General features: G+C 44.1%; 1 protein-coding gene across 4 annotated transcripts in view; it reads left to right on the forward strand.

The window, feature by feature from the left end:
• The window catches only part of LOC119456287 (hemicentin-2), a 249404-nt gene extending 232083 nt beyond the window's left edge, over nucleotides 1–17321 (forward strand). For 2 of the 4 annotated variants that reach the window (XM_049669698.1, XM_037717977.2), the window contains 3 exons: nucleotides 1248–1396; nucleotides 2456–2633; nucleotides 10201–17321. In XM_049669698.1, coding sequence (XP_049525655.1) covers nucleotides 1248–1396; nucleotides 2456–2633; nucleotides 10201–10460 — 587 coding nt within the window. In that variant the 3' untranslated portion in view covers nucleotides 10461–17321. Of the gene's footprint in view, nucleotides 1–1247; nucleotides 1397–2455; nucleotides 2786–10200 lie in introns of all 4 variants that reach the window. The other 2 variants (XM_049669699.1, XM_049669700.1) reach the window with 2 other exon arrangements.
• Nucleotides 17322–17673: the final 352 nt, after the last annotated feature.

A 17673-nucleotide genomic window follows, 5' to 3' on the forward strand; every position in this document is an offset into this window, starting at 1 on the left:
CAAGCTTCATACGTGACCTTGCCGCGGAAGCACAATGTTGTTTGTTTAAATCTAAGACAAATGGATTAACTGGTATGAACCAAGATCCCGGCATCTACTAAGCATGCATTTATCTATTTTTTTAAAATCTTATTCGGCCTGGTCGGCCGATGTCTTATCTATTACAGTACGAGGCTCTATACCTTCCCCTAGGCAATGTCAAAAAGCCTCCGGTAATCAGTGAGACGCAAAACGCCGTCGTGGCCGATAGACGGGCCTCTTCTATCATCCAATGCGCAGTTTAGCCGCTGCAGTCAAGAACCGATGTAAATGCGCGTGTTAAAAGCGGAAGAAAAGGAAGAACTAAAGAACATGGTGAGGATTTCAAGAGTGTTCCGCACAGGTAGCACTTGTTGTAAGGCATAGTTTTTGCATAGACACGTGCATAGACACATGCGTCACGGCAGACGATTGTCTCTTTGCTGCACGCTGCCTGAAATCATGCTTTACTCCAGGCCCATTCAATACCGCCTCATTAATTCCAAATGACTGTAAAGCGTGCACCACCTCAATAATATTCATTATGCTGTGAAGTCGAACGCAAGTAAGAAGGTCACTCGAAACGTTTTGGTATGTATGTGTTTCGCCGAAACTCTATTTTCGCAATCTTAAAAACCTTAAAACTTGTACAATATATTATAAATTAGGCTTCAGACACGTAAATTACTTCTATGTGGCTCTATGATTTATTTTATTGAGCGTAAAACCACAAAAAAAAACGTTAAGTACTACTACAAGCAGAGAAAAGCCTCATGCTCACTAGCTAAGTTTCACGGCTTTTCACTGGAAGTAACAGAAACATTCTGTTTTATTGTCCCATTTTTTATCTAGTGGTCGATAATTATTACCAGTTGTCGTATTGTTTCTATGAAAATTACTCTTCCATTGCCATTGAACTTTTTTTTAGCAATGCTCCCTTGTTATGTGAGAATGTTTGCGGGTATTTCTCAATCGCACACATGCGACACATCTAATGTGTGACACTCTTTCCACGTCCCCAGCAATGTTGAACAAATGCTTATTGCTAAGCCAACCATGTTTGTCCAAATATCGAACCATGTAACAGCCCATTGGCCTCTTCAACGTGGTTCACTAGTTCTACAGCAGTGCAGGTTCAACCGTCTTACGATTGAATACATTACCTTTTGTGTACTTGTTCTGGTGTGCTTGCTGTTGACATGTAGCTTGAAATTACTCCTTATGTTCAGTTTCAGGTTCGGACTACTCAGATATTGAAATGAAGTACGTGGAAACGCATATCACGGACCGAGTTCCGTCTTACGAAAACGGAGCTGAGAAGAAGTATCCAGAGAGTTTTACACCCACGTTATCTGCCAACTGCTATATGACAAAGCAGGTAATTCACCTACTCTTCAACTATTACTGCACTTAATGACACGTTTGTTAATAGTTTGTTATTGAATATTGTATTTGTATTTACTATTCGCACAGTGGTAGGGACGATATTGCTACATGCATGGTTAGTCTAGTAGACTAGGCGGGCAGCTGTTCCACCGTACGAGCTCCTTCTTTAAAATAGTTGTCGCTGTGATACGGTGAACAGCAAAGAATTCAAATAGAATATACTAGAAAATCAGATCACTAATAAGAAAAGACGCAACTACGTATACCTTACCCCTATTTGACCTGAATAAAATTGGTAACACAGCCTCCATCATTTCCTTGTGCTGAATGTTCATCCACTCTGCGAATTTCTCAAACACTTAAAAAAAGTACAAATTGTTCAAATAGTTCATAAAAAAGCACGGACTCTTCGTTTTAGACAAGTATTCAGCTCAACTAAATATATAATAAATAGTGAACTGTTACCGTATTGCGTATTTCTGAGTTGACCCCAAACAACAGAAGCAGAAAACCAAGTCAAGTAGCGCTCGGTAGCACCTGTAGCTCGAGGTACCATGCCACATTTTGTGTCACCAATACCTCGTCTGTACGTATTGTTTGTTATCGTTTCTAATGAAATGAGTACTGCGGAACATCGTCCAGGTTAAAGTAAACAGAGCCTTTTCAGCAGCCTTCATACCAACCTCTTCTGAACTCTTCACGAGTGCCCCGTGTTGTAGAAGAGGGAATTACGCTCAGAACGATACGCTAACGATAAGTTCCAGTGTTGTATTTCGAGCTGGAAAGGATTATTCGTGCTTGACGCTTAGTATTAAGCTCTTACTGAAAGCGCTTCTGTGAGCCAGCCATTCGATCAAATTAGCCATGAACGTGCGCCGCAAGTCGCAAGTCGCGCTCCTCAGCCGTATTGCTGGCTATCCTGTCTATACTTTTTCTTCTTTATTCTTTGCCTCTTCCGCAACTATATCTGTCCCTCCTCTATTCTTCTCTCCCTATCTCTTTCTCCCTGACCCCTTTCTGTCCCTCCCCTGTTCCTGCTCTCGGCGACCAGCGCGCGGAAGATCTGACGTACGCTGAGCTGAGCCTGCCGCCGAGCACGCAGTCCACATTCAGCCGGTCGCTGTCGCGGTCGGGCTGCCGCGCCGTGGTGGGCTCGCCCCCACTGACGGGTCCTCACGAGCCGCCCACGGAGTACGCGGACATCGACTTCGTGGCTACCCGGGCTCACGGTATGCCTTCCTCTCCGCTCGCGCCGTCCTCATCCTCACCGCCGAGTCACGGTGGTGGTGGTGCAAGCCGCGGTGGCACCGCGGTGTGGGTGCCGCCGCGCACTGCCTTTGACAGCTGGCCCAAATACACGATCGAGAGGCCCAGATCGCCCGTGAGTCGTCGCTCCTTTTTCGGCTGTGAGAAGCTCGACACCCTTGCCACCGCCGCCTCACACCTGCACCCGCCACCTCGCAGTTCTCTGGCATCGGCGTCGTTACTTGCTCGCTGCTGGCTAATCACCACGGGCCGTCTTTCCTAACAACGCCTCCTTACTTGTCTTCACGTCTATCTGGCTTCGGAACCCTCTATGCACAGCCGAATGCCAGCACTGCGATGTTGATTTGTTCTTGCTTTCATTCCGCATGATTTAACTCTAACTGTTGCCTCTCTCCTTTGCATGCTTCACTAATCGGCTCCATTGTTTTCTCATCTGCGAGCTGCCCGGATTTATTGTCACAGCCATATCGCACCGGGGATCGCCACCACAGCCAATGTTCAACTAACCAACTATCTGCTTATTTCCGACGCACGAGTGGTGTCTCTGCTAATCTCGCCTGCTTGCCTCACTAAACGTCTGGCCTCGGACTCGCTTTGCCAAAGCCGCTATCTCTTCTGATACGCTGCTTTTCCTTATGATCTTTCTGTACTTATTTTCACTCACGCTTGTAATTTCTGTCTCGTACAATGCACTAACCAACACCGGCTCTAATTCCTGCGCTGCAAAGGTCACAGCACAGCACGCCAGCCCTGACCGACACTTACACTGTCATTGTCACGCACAGGCACAATCGTCTGCTTGCCGGCAAGCACAGCTACAAGCTTCCTCCTTTCTAATATCACTTTGTGACCCACTTGCCTGGTTTTCTCACTTGACTCTCTCGGCACTGCCACTTCCTTCTACTGCGATTCTATTCTTTCATTGTATATTTATTTAATTCTTTCGGGCACTTCTCACTTTTATTACTCACGCTTGCCTTTTCTCTGTACTTGCTGTTGTGTACCTTTCACACTGCATTAAGGCCCTTGCGTTACGTAGATGATAACTGCCTCACGAGTGGTCTTAAATTTCGTTGCGCGATTGACTAATGACCTAGTTCGAAAAGTCGCTTGCCCAAGGTGCTTGCGAGCCAAGATTACAAGATACGCCCTTATTTTAACGTCTTCATAGTGAGCTTTTCGAGGTTACTCGCCCTAAAAAAAGAAAAAGGGAGAGAGACAGAAAAAAACAGAAAAAAAACGACATTATAAACTTGGTTGAGCTTAAGGGCTAATCACCTTCGCCCCTGAGAAGCAGAAGCCTATTGGTGGGCATAACGTTACCGACCACTGCGCGTATAACCTTATTATTCGTTTTAAGTCCCGACATACCATGACTAAGAGGTCGGTATAAGTTTGAGTGTGATCGGCGTCCACAGGAGGAAGGTTATCTATAGACTATATTGCATGGAGTTGCAGAGAGTGTCTTCAAGGCGACCGCTTTCTTAATGCGCGATCCCAACAACCTCCCCGTAATACGCACACGTGAAAATTCCTGTCACAAGGTGATTCGCTGTGCACAGAACAACTGCTATCCTACAGAAATTCTCAAGGGTCCTATGAAAACTAAAGCACCAGCGAGTCTCTCAATAAGCCGTAGGCCTGTGCGCCCTGTGCGCTTTTCTCCTATTTCTCCACGAAATGCCTCCAAAACTAAAACAGGAACGCGCTCCGCAGAGAGGCCGACGGAATGCTACATACATGCCGGCGGTAAAACGAAAACAAAATAATAACTTGGAAAGCGAGAAAAGAGACGTGCATGGCAACGAATAGCGTATACCAAACGATGAGGTCGCGCTTGAGACACACGGAGATGTGCTTATAACGGTAATTGCAGTCCGCTTGCGAAGAAAGGAGCAGGACAAAAGGGAGCACTAAAGGAGCAGGAAAGGAAAATTGGGCACCGTGTTCTTTTCTATACCTCAACACTTTCCCTTCCTCTCTCGCTCACTCTATCTCTCCTTCGCCTGGTGTTCTTCCTCTTTTCCTTTTCCGCAACGAGGCTAGCGGAACGCTTCCAGGCAATCACGCCGGAATTCGCTCCTCCCATCCTCAGCGGTAGTGGGGCATTTTTCTGCCTCCTTACGGAATCCTCGCCTCGCGTAGGCGGTGGAACCAAACCTCCTCGGTCTCGCGTTTGCAATAGCCTCCTTCTCTCGGTGGCCCGCATCCTACCCTAGGACTATCGCGTCGCCGTCGCCTCCCCTTCAGGAATTGTGCCCAAGCAAGGGTGTTATTTATACCGCCTAGCTTCGGTCTTTTCTTTTTACTGCGCTTTCCTCGTCTGCGCTTGCCTCTTTTTTCTTTCATTACGTTCTGCGATGCCTGTTCCGTGCCGACTGATTCTCTGGGAAAAAAAAACGAACGGGACAACATCGCGGGTCTGTCGATGCCTCGGAGCGCTGGGCATTATCGGCAAGGCTTCGCTTCCTGCAAGCTTTTGCCTTCTAGCCACGAGGAAACCTTTTTTTTTTCTCCATTTCGTTTTTCTCCACTCATTGTGTCTATGATGCATCGCATTTCTAATTTTGTTTTCCTTTTCATTCTGGTAGCTCCTATGTCTCTACTTTTTGTCAGACGACATGTGGACAAAGACGTCCAGACACCTTCATCATCCGGTTCTTTGAAGCCAGACAGAGGCCATCATCTCACATTTTCATGTCTCAGACGGTAGCCGAGCCACGTCGCCCCGTCCCCGCTTAGCCGAAACGCAAATATTAGTAATCATACGCCTCCGGTCTCGTGCGAAACGAATATTGATTGCTCCGTGAAATTTTGGAACGTCCGCAACAGGGTAGTAAGCTTTGAGAACCACTAATCTGATTGTGCGGGAGGCGGAAACGAAAGCAGTTTTTCCGGCCGTGCGAGTCCCTTCTGAAATCGAATTTCGACGTGCCGCCTGGGTGGTTTTAAAAAAAGCCAGATTCGCAGTGATTTGGTATTTTTCAGTTCAGAAGTATAGCTGAACGTGGCTTTGTTTTTTTTTTCGCAAGCAGTACTGCTCGCTCATTTAACAGTGCTTTCGTTTCATTAATAGTGTAGTGTACCTCTTTTATTCCCTGTTTACTTTAATGCCACCCATTTCAGCCTAGACTTACCAACTCTTCGCCGTAGAGCTAGTGCGCAAGTACATCAGTGACTCACTCACCTAGTTAAGGAGCAAGTAAGTGATAACTGGAGGGGAGTGTGCCGGATGATAAGAATATTAAGCGATAAGAGATAAGGAGCGAGATATTAAGCAGATAACAGGCTAAACTCGTACATAAATCTTGCGATTGTGTAAGCAAACAGTGACTTGTGTAAAGTTCTTTGCTTTCGCTTGCGTTCTAGATGTGACTAGTAGAGCTACACTCTTACTAGACGGACTAGTAGAGCTGACTAGACTAGTAAACAACCTGAATGTGAAAGACAACTAAAAAATGTGGAAGAACCCAGCTACGATGGTTGTCTAAGTTATGGTAGAGCCATTCGCACAGCCCACATACTTTATTCAACATTCATTACAGTCGACTGAGTGGCAAAAGTGACTGAGTTGTTTTTGCACCCAAGCGCACTGCGCGTCTCTGGAGACCTTCTAGCCCTCCAAGCGCGAGCCACGCATGTGCCTCGATATCGTGACAGCGCGATGTCGGCGGTGAACTTCCGCTCTACTATTCGACGTATTCCGCGTCCCGTATTTTACTGTCTGGCATGGCGCCGCTTATGGGTACTCGCTTGCCATGCTCCAGGCCCGGGTTCAATTCCTCGTAGGGTCTCGCTTTTCTTTATTCTTTTTATGCGGTCATCGTACCGAAATTACATATAAATAATTAAGTGGGGTGGGGGAGTCAAAGATGGGTTCTCGTATTTAATAGTAGCGCTTTATAAAAAAATACAGCGCTAAACACACGCAACAAATACCTTGAATAAACACGAAAAAAAAGTGTTGCGTTTTATCTATGATGGGGAATGGTAAAAAAATTCATAGTTGGCCAACAGGAGACAAACTTTGGAAATCGAAATTAAGCAGTAAATGGAACCTGCAGCGCTTAAGCGGATGCAAAACACGGTTCATACCTTTTCTTTCAAAGATTATACTTTTCTTGGTCCGTAAATATATGCAGCATAGCTTTCTGGCGAGCTGTGAAAGATGGTGCAAATCTCAATTTAATATGGCCAACCGCGTCTCTTACCCTATAGTTTCAGCATACGTGACAATATTATTTTGATTACTAGACTTGCTACGCCAAATTATTAGATTAGGTGCACTTAATGTTTGCGTAAGTCCACAAATAACAACAAAAAGAAAGTCCCGGTTGATCTCCGTGCAATATTCCAAATCGCACATAATAAATAGTCGGATGATGAAATGTGTAGCTTAGATTGTATTTAAAGGGCTCGTGTGAAGTTTCAATCATAACATAATGTGACGTTACATAACGAACACCATAATCGGATTGGTCGTGCGCAAAGCTTACTACCCTGTTTCAGGACTCCAACAGTGACGCCAAGGAAAGCATAGGGTGGAGTAACAGTTTTGTTATACTACATAAAAGTTAAATTTACGATTAAGTTCAAATTCTAATAAAAGAAAATTACGCGATCACATACACTCACGAATGCACGCACCGTTGGTGGTAGCCGAACCGACAACCTCCGCAAAGCACGTGCGATTAATGTAGGGCGAGGAATCTCGCTCCGTCCACTTTCTGTGCAGTGTTGATCCCTTGAGGTAGCCTACAAAGGTTCACTTATCACGTGCCTGTTCCGACGCCCACGTACCACGTTTGGTCTAATAGGTGTTCCACAACAGAAGCAGTGGAGGTCTATTGTCGCTGGCTATAGCTCCCCGGGTGTAGGTTATAAATACATGTACTTGATTAAAAACACCCCCAAAAAAGTTGATGGGGGTCAGCTGTCGCAGTAGCTCTGTTGGTAGAACACCGCACGTATCAGGTGCAGGTTGCATGGTCGGCTCCTACCGGCTGCAAGGTGTTCGTCGCTCTGGTTTTTTTATTTTTTTAAATGTGATCTTTATTGCAATATGTACCGTCTGGGTTAAATGCTTCTAAAGCGTGGTTAATAAGGATCAATTTCACCTATGCTTTTCTTCGCTTCGTTGTCTGTTGCTTCTTGCTGTGTTAAGAAAATTTGAGCTCCACGGTTCGCTTATTCTTTTCGCTTATTTTATGATTTGACGCAGACCGTTCTATTTAACTTAAATTATATAGTACAGCTTTTCTTGTCGTTATTGAAGTGCCCAACTTTAATTGTAATTTAAGCATTTAAAGAACTGCTTCATTAAGGCTTAGCTTCACATTGACTCCATCATACGCGTTGAACATAATTTCTTTCTTTTATTCTTCCTTTTTTTTTTACAATGGAAGCGAGCAATTCAAGCTTAGCGCGGGTAGGAAGACAGCTGTTTTTCAGCTTCGTGTAACATGTTCAAATAAAATGCGGCAGTCTATTATTAACTTTGTCTATCCAAGTGTACAAGCCAGCGTAATTTTTTTTTGGTTAATGAATTTATCACACTGCGCTCATGCGTTCTCTTCCACGCTATTAAAACGAAATTTTTGTCTTTCGAGCAACTTCACTGGTCCTCGCACAAAGGACTTCTAGGCATAAAAAATTCATTTGTGCGCTCACAGAGTTTGCCACGCCTCTGCTTTGTCCTAATCGTGCTAATTAGAAAAAAAGTAATTTGATGAAGTTTCCAATACTTTTATTCATAAGAATTTGGCCCTGCTGGCATTACTGCTCCATTAGATATGCGCAAATCCAGTTGCTTCCGTAGCAAGGAACCAGCATAATCTATGCTTCTGTCCTAACTTCTTCTATAAGTGGTCGCAACCATTTCATGCCTCATATCTTCAAATACAAAATTTCCCTGTAACACTTACAACAAGAGCATTTTCAGCAGTATCTACTCAAGAGGAACGATAAATAAACGAGAACTACTCAGAAACACTGCGCCTTGTAATTAGCGAGCCTAAGTATTTAGTATATTTACGTATCATCATCAGCAGCAGCAGCCTCTATATATGTCCACTGCATGACGAAGGCCTCTCCCTGTGATGTGTCATCATCATCCAAGAATCATCATCATCTAAGAGTAAATTGGTTGTCTTTGTGTTCTTTTGCCTTGAAACACGACAAATAAGTGAAGTGGCAGATGTAATATTCGCAGCGCCTTCGTGTAGTGCGTGACTCTTTTAGACACTGCAATATGATGGGAGGAACCAAGAGCATGAATGTATAAATGTAGCCTAAAGGCAGAGCATAGAAAGAAGACTTTATATAATGTAAGTGAACATTAAAAATCTAATGCTGTCATTAGATGATGGCCACGTTATGGGTACGAAAAACTGCATCGCTAATGTCACGGCTATATTCCTGGCAAGCGTGAGATTTCATCTCTTTTACTGTTCGAGGCACTTACCACGTTTGAGGACTGTCGGGTGCCTAGTAGTTCCAGTTATGTTAATCGTGGCTTGACTAATACGAGTACGGTGAAGGTTTATGTGCAGATAATTGACGAGGCTAACTAGAGACCAGCGAGAATTAATGTCCCGCTCTTGCATTAAGATGTTACGTCGAGAAAAGGCCAGAATATCACCCAGCGTTAAGGCTCACATATGCAATTTTGAGCTCTCGTAAGGAAGAAAAACAGATTTAAGGCATGCCTTCTTTCTGCTCAGATGACAAGGCGCTCTTTCCAATATTTGGATATGGGCGTGCCACTGACGTGCCCATTTACCACCGTCGTTTTGGGGAACATACCTATAAAGTTTTTCGCTTACGTTTCGAAGTTTTCACTGTAAATGTGTTAATTAATTTTCAACTGAAGGCTGTGATATGAAACTTTGAGCAACATTCTGAAATGTTTATACCTGTGCAGAGTCCTTGGTATACATTAGCTAGTCCTGTTTCATGCGAGCGAATAAATAGTAAATGGAGTTCTTTCTCGAAATTTTTCAGGATCCGTCGCCCTGCATAAAAGCAAAAGAACATTTCTCATGAGCTCTTCTGCAATACAATAGAATATATTAGAAGTTTATTCGGACATTTGCAAAAAATGTAAAGGGACACGGGGCTAAAGGTACACAGCTTTGTCTGACGAGGCCTCAGGTCCCTGAGACGCACTCGTACAGTCAGCATAAATGATACAAATTTCACATGTCAATGAGAGGCAGCCATCTCATGTGACAAACAGTGACAGTGATACCTAATGACAGTGCGATTTCTAAATCAATAGCATAAAGTGAGGAAACGTGAATATGAGTACAAGCAAGGTTACAGTTATGATTTAATTAAGCCTTTAGATAGCTTAATGAATTTCATATCGTTGCTCAGCTGCTCTTCTAATATGCGACTTTTTTTTTAATTCTTCTCATTACCGGCCCATCTCCCACTCTTCGCCGGCCATCCACATGTCTTCATTCAACAACCCCATTCCCGTGGTGTTCCATCGGCCCTGCTGAACCTGTCGTTCGTGCATGGACGCAGGCGAAGCCCGATCCAGGGCGTCCCAAGGGGAAGCCAGCCAGCGGCTAAAGTCGATCACCACCAGCACCGCCACGCCTATCGTGAGTGCCGTGTGTTCGCGGGTGTGCGTGACGCCGCCGCTGCTGCCCGCGTGGAAGCCGCCATCTTCCAGACTCTCCATCTCGTCGCTGGCCATCACCCCGCCGCGGTCGGACACCGGCTCGTCCTCGGTGCCTAGCTGGACGCTATCAGAGGCCGGCGGCACGTTGCCCCTCTGCTAAAAGCCCGAAGCCCTACTTCACAAAGCCTCGCCACTGTGCGTATACGCACTCGTCCCATCTGTGTGGTGCGCGTGCGTAGGGCGTCTCTGTGCTCGCCTCGGCTTTTGCAGCAAGGGAACCCCAGAAGATTACAACTTCACTGGGGACGGCGGCTGTGGTTACGCCGCGTGACCGCAAGCACAGAACCCTGCTTTGCCGTGCTCCTGATGTGTAGGCACACGCAGAGTGCGGGACCTGTAGAGATGAACGTGGTGCGGTAAACGTCGCAGTAACGTAACTCTCGCTGCACGGGCCCAAATGTTTTTTTCTTGTTTTTTTGTTTATCTTTGTCTCTCTCTCTCTATCTATCTATCTACGTTTCACAAATGTGGTCAAGTGCGTAAGGCGTTGTACGCTGTTGCACTTGGGCGGAACATTTCCTGCGGTGCCCTTGAGCCGTAAGCGGTGAAAGGAGTTGTTGATTCAGGTCCTTGGAGCCATAGGCCTGAATGCGCATTGTTTCGACGCTACGCGACTTGATCATGGGGTGCTCTTCGGCTTGGACGAATCACGTTTAATAAGAAAAAGATCGCCCGCTTTCGCCTTCGGGATTGTTTTGTACAGAAGGCGAAAAGATACCCTAATGGGTCCGACCGCTATCTCAGTGTTGTTGTTTAGTATGATACAGACGCAGGTGGTTTGGTACGCCACTGCCGTCGGTGATATTGTGAACCAGTTCTTTGTTGGGCGAGTCACTGAAAGGAGAATTCTCGGTCTCACTGGTCTCCTGCCGCAGTGATCGGATCGACCCTCACACCTGTCTTCGCTCAATGACACGGTTGTCTAACGTTCTTTTTTTTAGTTAATCCGGTGGTTTTCTTGCGGGAATGCTGTGCTGACAGTGTGTATGAATTTCGCCATCGCCGACTGCACAACACCACGCGCAAATAAAAAAAAAAACTTAACATGTCTTATGGTTACGGACATTCTCGGTGTAAAATACATTGCACAGTGCGTTTTCGGGCAGTACGCACAAAAATGTTTGCTCTTCAGGCCTACCAATGTTATGAAAATGTGCGTTTTTTAGAATATTGATGTACATAGAACTTCCCCGTCCCTTCTTAACAGTACATATTTGATGTTTTGAATGAAGGAACAAACTAGTTTGCTGTATTGAATGCTCATTATGCCCTTGCATTTCTTTCTTGTGGGATTTGTGAACGTTTTATGCGCTGCCGCACAGCACACATGTTAGATGGCTTATTGCAGGCGCTCTGGGTCCCAACAACCTTTTTTTTAATATAATTTTGGTGGAGTAATCTTTATTTTTAGCTTTCCGCGCGTGTCCCTACCACCCGAAGAATGTTAAGTAAAACAAGTAGAACAATTATTTTCTTTTTCTCTGAACTCTGTACGAAAAGCTGTCGTTCCAGTAACGAAAGAATGCCCGCTGTTTTTCTGACTTGTTCGAGTTCCGCGGCACGCCGCTTTCAATTAGCACAGATGTATAAGTGTCCCGTCGTGCCAGTGTAGTGTTCTACCGCAAGTAGCGAAATCTATGCAGACACAGTCCCCGTGGACCACACTCAAAAGCTTTCGCAAAATTCTGCAATGGGCTCTTGCCATTTACGTGTAATTTCTTCAAGTCCTGGGTACTTAAGTTCATCAACCGTCGGAGCGAACTCTGCTTACTACGCGCAAAAGAGTCCGAAGACGATTGGTTGTCAATATTGGGACAGCTTGTCAGTTTTACTCCATAATGCATATGGTAACGCAGGCTAAGCAATGACGACGTAAAGCGTGCATGGAGACCATCTGCCAAGTGCGTAGAAAATCATCGCTTTATTGATAACGCTTATCATTTAAGCTTTGCTTATGTGAACCCCCCGTTCAACCTAAACGAAGGTAACACGCTCATTGTCAAGAAAAAAGTTTTGAGTGTTTGCAAATAGCGATCTAACCGGCTGAATTGCAGACAGAGATAGAAAGCCGTGTTTTCAGTGCGCTCAGTACTCTTCCAATCAAGTTTCTCCTAAAATTCTTCGTACAGCGAGCATCTGTCGCCTTGAAAAAGACAAGTCCACTTGCAGAAACGTTGGCTCCTACTTTAACCTTGTTCTTGTTTTGCTCTTCCTATAGATAGGCAGCTTGTTTTATACCTTGTTTGCAGGGCTGGATGGTTTGTCAGGCGTCTTTTTTAAAGCTGTTGCGGCTTGTTACTTGCTTCCTTTTGTCAAATTGCAGGCTTTTCAGTCAGTCCTATTTACTGGGACAGAACGTACACAAAAAACTAGCTGCCAAGTGGGACCCTAAATAGGACTTGTGCCGACAGCAGTGACATTTGTTTCATGATAAAGGAACTAGACCTGCCATACAATTACGACCAGCTATAATTAATGAAAACTGGCAATATAAGGCACGGTAAACTTTCGTTTGTCAGGAGCCTTGCCTCCACTAAGCCTACCCAAAATTTATCAAACCTTTCTAGGGTACATAAACACACTTTATCAGGTATATGTCTTAATCTTCAAGGAACCTGCTTAGAGGAGACGTTCTTACCATGTTTCATTCAAAACGTTTGTGTTCCTCCTTCCCAAGGTCTAGCACATGTATTAGGAACCGTGTCGACAGCTGTGTATGTGTATGTGCTAAATTCGTCAAAACGTGCTGTCCGATTTCATTATGTTTTATTTGCTGAGAACCATCCTTTCATATCGATGGCGTAATATAGCTATCTTCATATTGCGCAATCCAAGCGTCTTTTTTTTTCAAAAAATCATCGTTCACCTAGCCTTCATTTATTCACTTTTTTGCATCAGAAGTCTGGCATTGTCAGAATCATTTCCACCTCAACAAATGCATTTCTAAAGCCTATAAACAGGCATAAAAAAGAATTGTGACGCCATCTCAGGAACTGATTCACCATGGTGCTTGCGAAAGCTTGGCATATTTCAGCTGGCTTGGTGGTAGTGCTGTTTATTGTTGTTGCTTTCCCTTTAGTTTTCACCACTACAGTGTTTTTTTTTCTATTTGCATTGTTGCTGCATTGCGTAATTTACCCTTCAGAATTAGATTGCAGCACGCCTGTACTGATGATGCAGAAACATGCCTTTGTGTCAGGCCTTTATGCTCCACATGCACTCAGGGTAAAATGAATATTGCTTGGCTTAATTTTTGTTCAAAGCAAATATACCTTGAAATACTAGTACAAAGGAGGAAAGCAACAGTTCAATCTACCTTTTGAATAATCTTTCAACAAACTCATCATAACGGTGTTCAACGTGTTGCTATGACATGTGCAGTGTTTCTGCACTTCTTATTAACCATCAAGGGGCTAGTCAAAGTTTCAAATTTTTCATTAGAACAATTATTCCTTCTGCATGCTCTGTCAAATTCTGTCGAAGCTGGATGTTGATGGCAGGAAAGCAATTTCACCATCAGCCGAATTATCATTTTGCTGCGGTTTACAGTTCCACAGCCAGAGTAATTATCCTCCGTGCGTCGCAAACACGCCCACGTGCAATAAATTTATATTACGCACAACCGAACAAAAACGGCTCTGGTGATTGCGACACGCAATAGGCAGGGCAGTAAATGCTCATCAGTACCTCCTAACTCTGCAAGCAGAAATTCCGAAGTCAACTACTTAATGGTAACTTTGTTACACTGCGAACACAACTGTTTTCTTTCAAAATAGTGACTTAATACTAGTAAACATAGTGACTTAATACATACACAATAACGATCTTGTTAAAATATTCTTTTTATTTTTAGCAGTTTGAGAAATCATAAACAAGCAGAACCGACCCTTTTATAAAAAAGTAGCGTCGAAGTCAAGCGTAGAGCTCCTTCAACCTTCCCTCACAAGAAAATAGCGCATCAAAATCAATTTTATGTCAGTTTGTTTTCTCTACGTATGTTTCCCCGAAACCGCGAAAGTAGTGTAGTCGGAATGCACGGGTTTCGTCCTGAACACGAGGCCTAGCAGAAACTCTCGGAATCTCCTTCGAGGACCATGCCCTCCGAATAACGGAGCTTAAGCAAAACTCAGATGGGACGATGCGACGTGTTAATGGTAGATTTCCAGAAACTTTTTTTTTCTCTCCATAAAGAAAAAGAACAGATAACATGCCTCCTACAGACCAGGCTTTGCTTTCGCGGCAGTTGCTTCTTCCCACAACGTTTTGTTTTAGTTTTTTTTTCTTTCAAGAAGTCACATATAGGGAATTAAGGTGGCATAAGTAGGTGGCGTAAGAGGGCGTACCATCCTTAACCAGTTCATCTGTTCCCTATGGCACCTCTCTAATTAGTATAGCCATGCACCCTAACACACCTGCCCGAAAGTACGTCGGGGGACATGTAAGCATCAACCCTCCACTCAGCCTTCATCTTCAAAGCACTTGCGACGTCCCTGTACTATATTCGCCTTCATGCTTAAGCTCTCCTATATATAGTGGACCACCTATATATTAGTGGACCCATCTTGAGCGCAGTTTGTCACGTCATTTTCTGGCCCCTGCTCCTCGGCTTTTGATCTGGCTTGTACTAAAGTTTTCAAACGTCGTCATTGTGCGGCAGAAGTCCACAGTTTTATTCTTCCTCTCCACGTTCTGCTGGATCGTATAGTTCTGATCGGTGGTTAAAATTTCCAGCTTGGTTACTTCACCGATTATTACAGGCTGTGATTTTGTATAACGTAATAGCGTTAGTTGTAAAGTACTTTCAGCTTGTTCACTTATCACAGCACATCAGCCACAAAGGGCAACAAATTTCGTCTGATAGTGATCTCGCGAAGAGCATTATTTGGATAGTGAAGCAACTACGCTTTTCTTATAATACGCTAAAATTCCAGCCCTTTCAATACAAGAAATACGTCCCGTTCTGGTTCTCATTTTGGTGTTGTAGGAATCCCGGTGGTGAGGGACTTGACGAACGATCTCGTTCCGCGCGTCTGATGTACCTGTAATTGTACCTTGTGAATACATACTCCTCTCTCGTCGCGTGACAAAGTGAACAGCGTATCCACGGGACGTTCATCTGTGCGAAAAAAAAAACTGGCGAGGCAAAACACCGAAGCCGCAAAGACAACTGCGTGACAGCCAGTCATGTAGTATTCCAATCGAGACATGGGTTCACAAGAAGATTGGGGCTCGAAGTCATTAACAGTGAAGAGATGTCATTGGAGACAACAATTCGACAAGGGGACATATTTTCGTCCGGGTAAGAACTGCGTTGGTGAACATAAGTGTTCTTGTCGAAACATTGTCTGCAGCGACATCTCCTATTCAACAACCATTTCCAATATAGCATGTAAGGCTCGATATACGAGCACAAATGCAGACTAGTAATTTCCTAGGGCACCGGAACAGGCGTGTTCAGGCTATCTGAGGTATACAGGCCCAGCTTACACTTATGCTCGCACTATCGCCAGGGCTTAGACACATTCTTTGACCTTTTGTCAGTTATCTGAGCTCGATATATTTTTTTGTTTATTCCGTAGCCTGCATGATTTGCACTAGCGCTCCTCTAACGTGATTTGTTTCCAAGAAAGGCTCTTTTTTTATCCTTCTCAGCGCCCGGTAAAAATGAGCATGGGAGAGTTGACGCACGGAGGAAATGGCAGATTATTTACATAAATCAAAGCAAATTGCGCAAACTTAGCTTTCCACGATACTCATTCCTGGAAAATGTGACTGCAATTGTACGATTCCTCTCAGCCGAGTATTTATTTACCTTAGTAGTGGAATTTGTTAAATGTGTCGACATCCAGCTTTCGTGTGTGTGTGTGTGAAAACTTTTTATTTGCCGAAGTCCTGAGGCTCGGCTCTTTCAAGCCGAGGCGGGCCGCAAGTCAAATCAATTAAACAGAGCAAGTAGTGTCCCCTTGTTTTGTTGACATAAAATTAGGCTTGCATAAAGCTGTTCTCTCTTTGTTTCAGCATGAAAATGATGTGCATTTCTTTAAAAAATATAGCTGTGACATCGTTCGCGTGTACGCCCACGAACGCAATTGTTGTGCATGTCACTCTTCTTTTTATTTTAATTTTCTACCGAGCAAGCACTAGTGCTGTCGATCGCTTCTCAGGCATGTTACAAGGCCTCCAATGCGTGTTACGAGACTGTCTCACAGAGGCAAGGTGCACTCTGCTACTCACAGCGGACTGCCCCGCGTATGGTGTACAATGAGTGCGGCATCGCTCGCCAAACAGATGTGGAGACTGCCTCTGTCATAATACCGTTTAGTTTCGGCTTCGAATTGTACATACTTGAAATGCTCAAGAAGAGTGGTCGCTTAACACGAACACTTCATTTTTTTTGTCTTCTTGTCAAGAAGGTGTTTTGTACCACACGGAAAAACAAAGGAATTCACGTGAGTGTATTCATCGACCATAGTCAATGAAAAAAAAAACACATCCTGAAATTGCCGAGATTTGTTCTGGAACGGCGTATTCTCCAACGTCTTTGAAGCCGTGCTTACAAACCAAGACTGTCATGTCTACGGAACGACCGACGGGTGACAACCTCGTCTCCGACTGAAGTGACTATTCACGCGTGCCTTTTGCTACCAACGGTGTGAGAAACTGTGTGGCGGTGCAGTGAGTGGTGAATGGGAGTTACCGAAGAGTGAGAACTGATCGAATGTGGTAGAGACTATAAAAAAAACAAAAAAGTTACACCAGTCATATTCGAGTGTAAAACGTTGTTTCTTGGATGTATGAATGTGCATGTGCGAATGTGTTGAAGAGTGTAGACTCGCACCCGAAGCAGGGTGTGAACGAGAGAAATTGAAAAATATCTTCTCAAAATATATGTGAATGTTTACAAGAGTTATAATAATTTTCGTTTTCATTTCCTTAAAATAAAGAAAGTTTTTAAACAGTCGCTTGTGGAGTCTTGTCTTTCTGTACACTGCAAAAATTGAAAGGAGCTCAAGCTATGAGAACAAAACTGAATTTCACAGTGTTTATAGTGAACGAATAGTCAACTAGTCAACGATTAGTCAATGACATTTGCGTAGTCCGTGGAAAGCTTTGAATTTGCTGAAATCTTACTCACACAACCGTCAGCAGTGTGTATCTTTGCAAGGTACTCATTAATCATTTGTTCCCATTTCTAGATGTGTATACCAAGGGAGAATGTTTAGTCCCCTTAAATGTAATGTATACGCCAATGACCACATAAACAGTTAAACGGCTAAATTTATCATATGTACTGACGATAACACAATACTCTT

The sequence above is a fragment of the Dermacentor silvarum genome, chromosome 6, assembly GCF_013339745.2.
Source record: "Dermacentor silvarum isolate Dsil-2018 chromosome 6, BIME_Dsil_1.4, whole genome shotgun sequence".
Lineage (NCBI taxonomy): Eukaryota > Metazoa > Arthropoda > Arachnida > Ixodida > Ixodidae > Dermacentor > Dermacentor silvarum.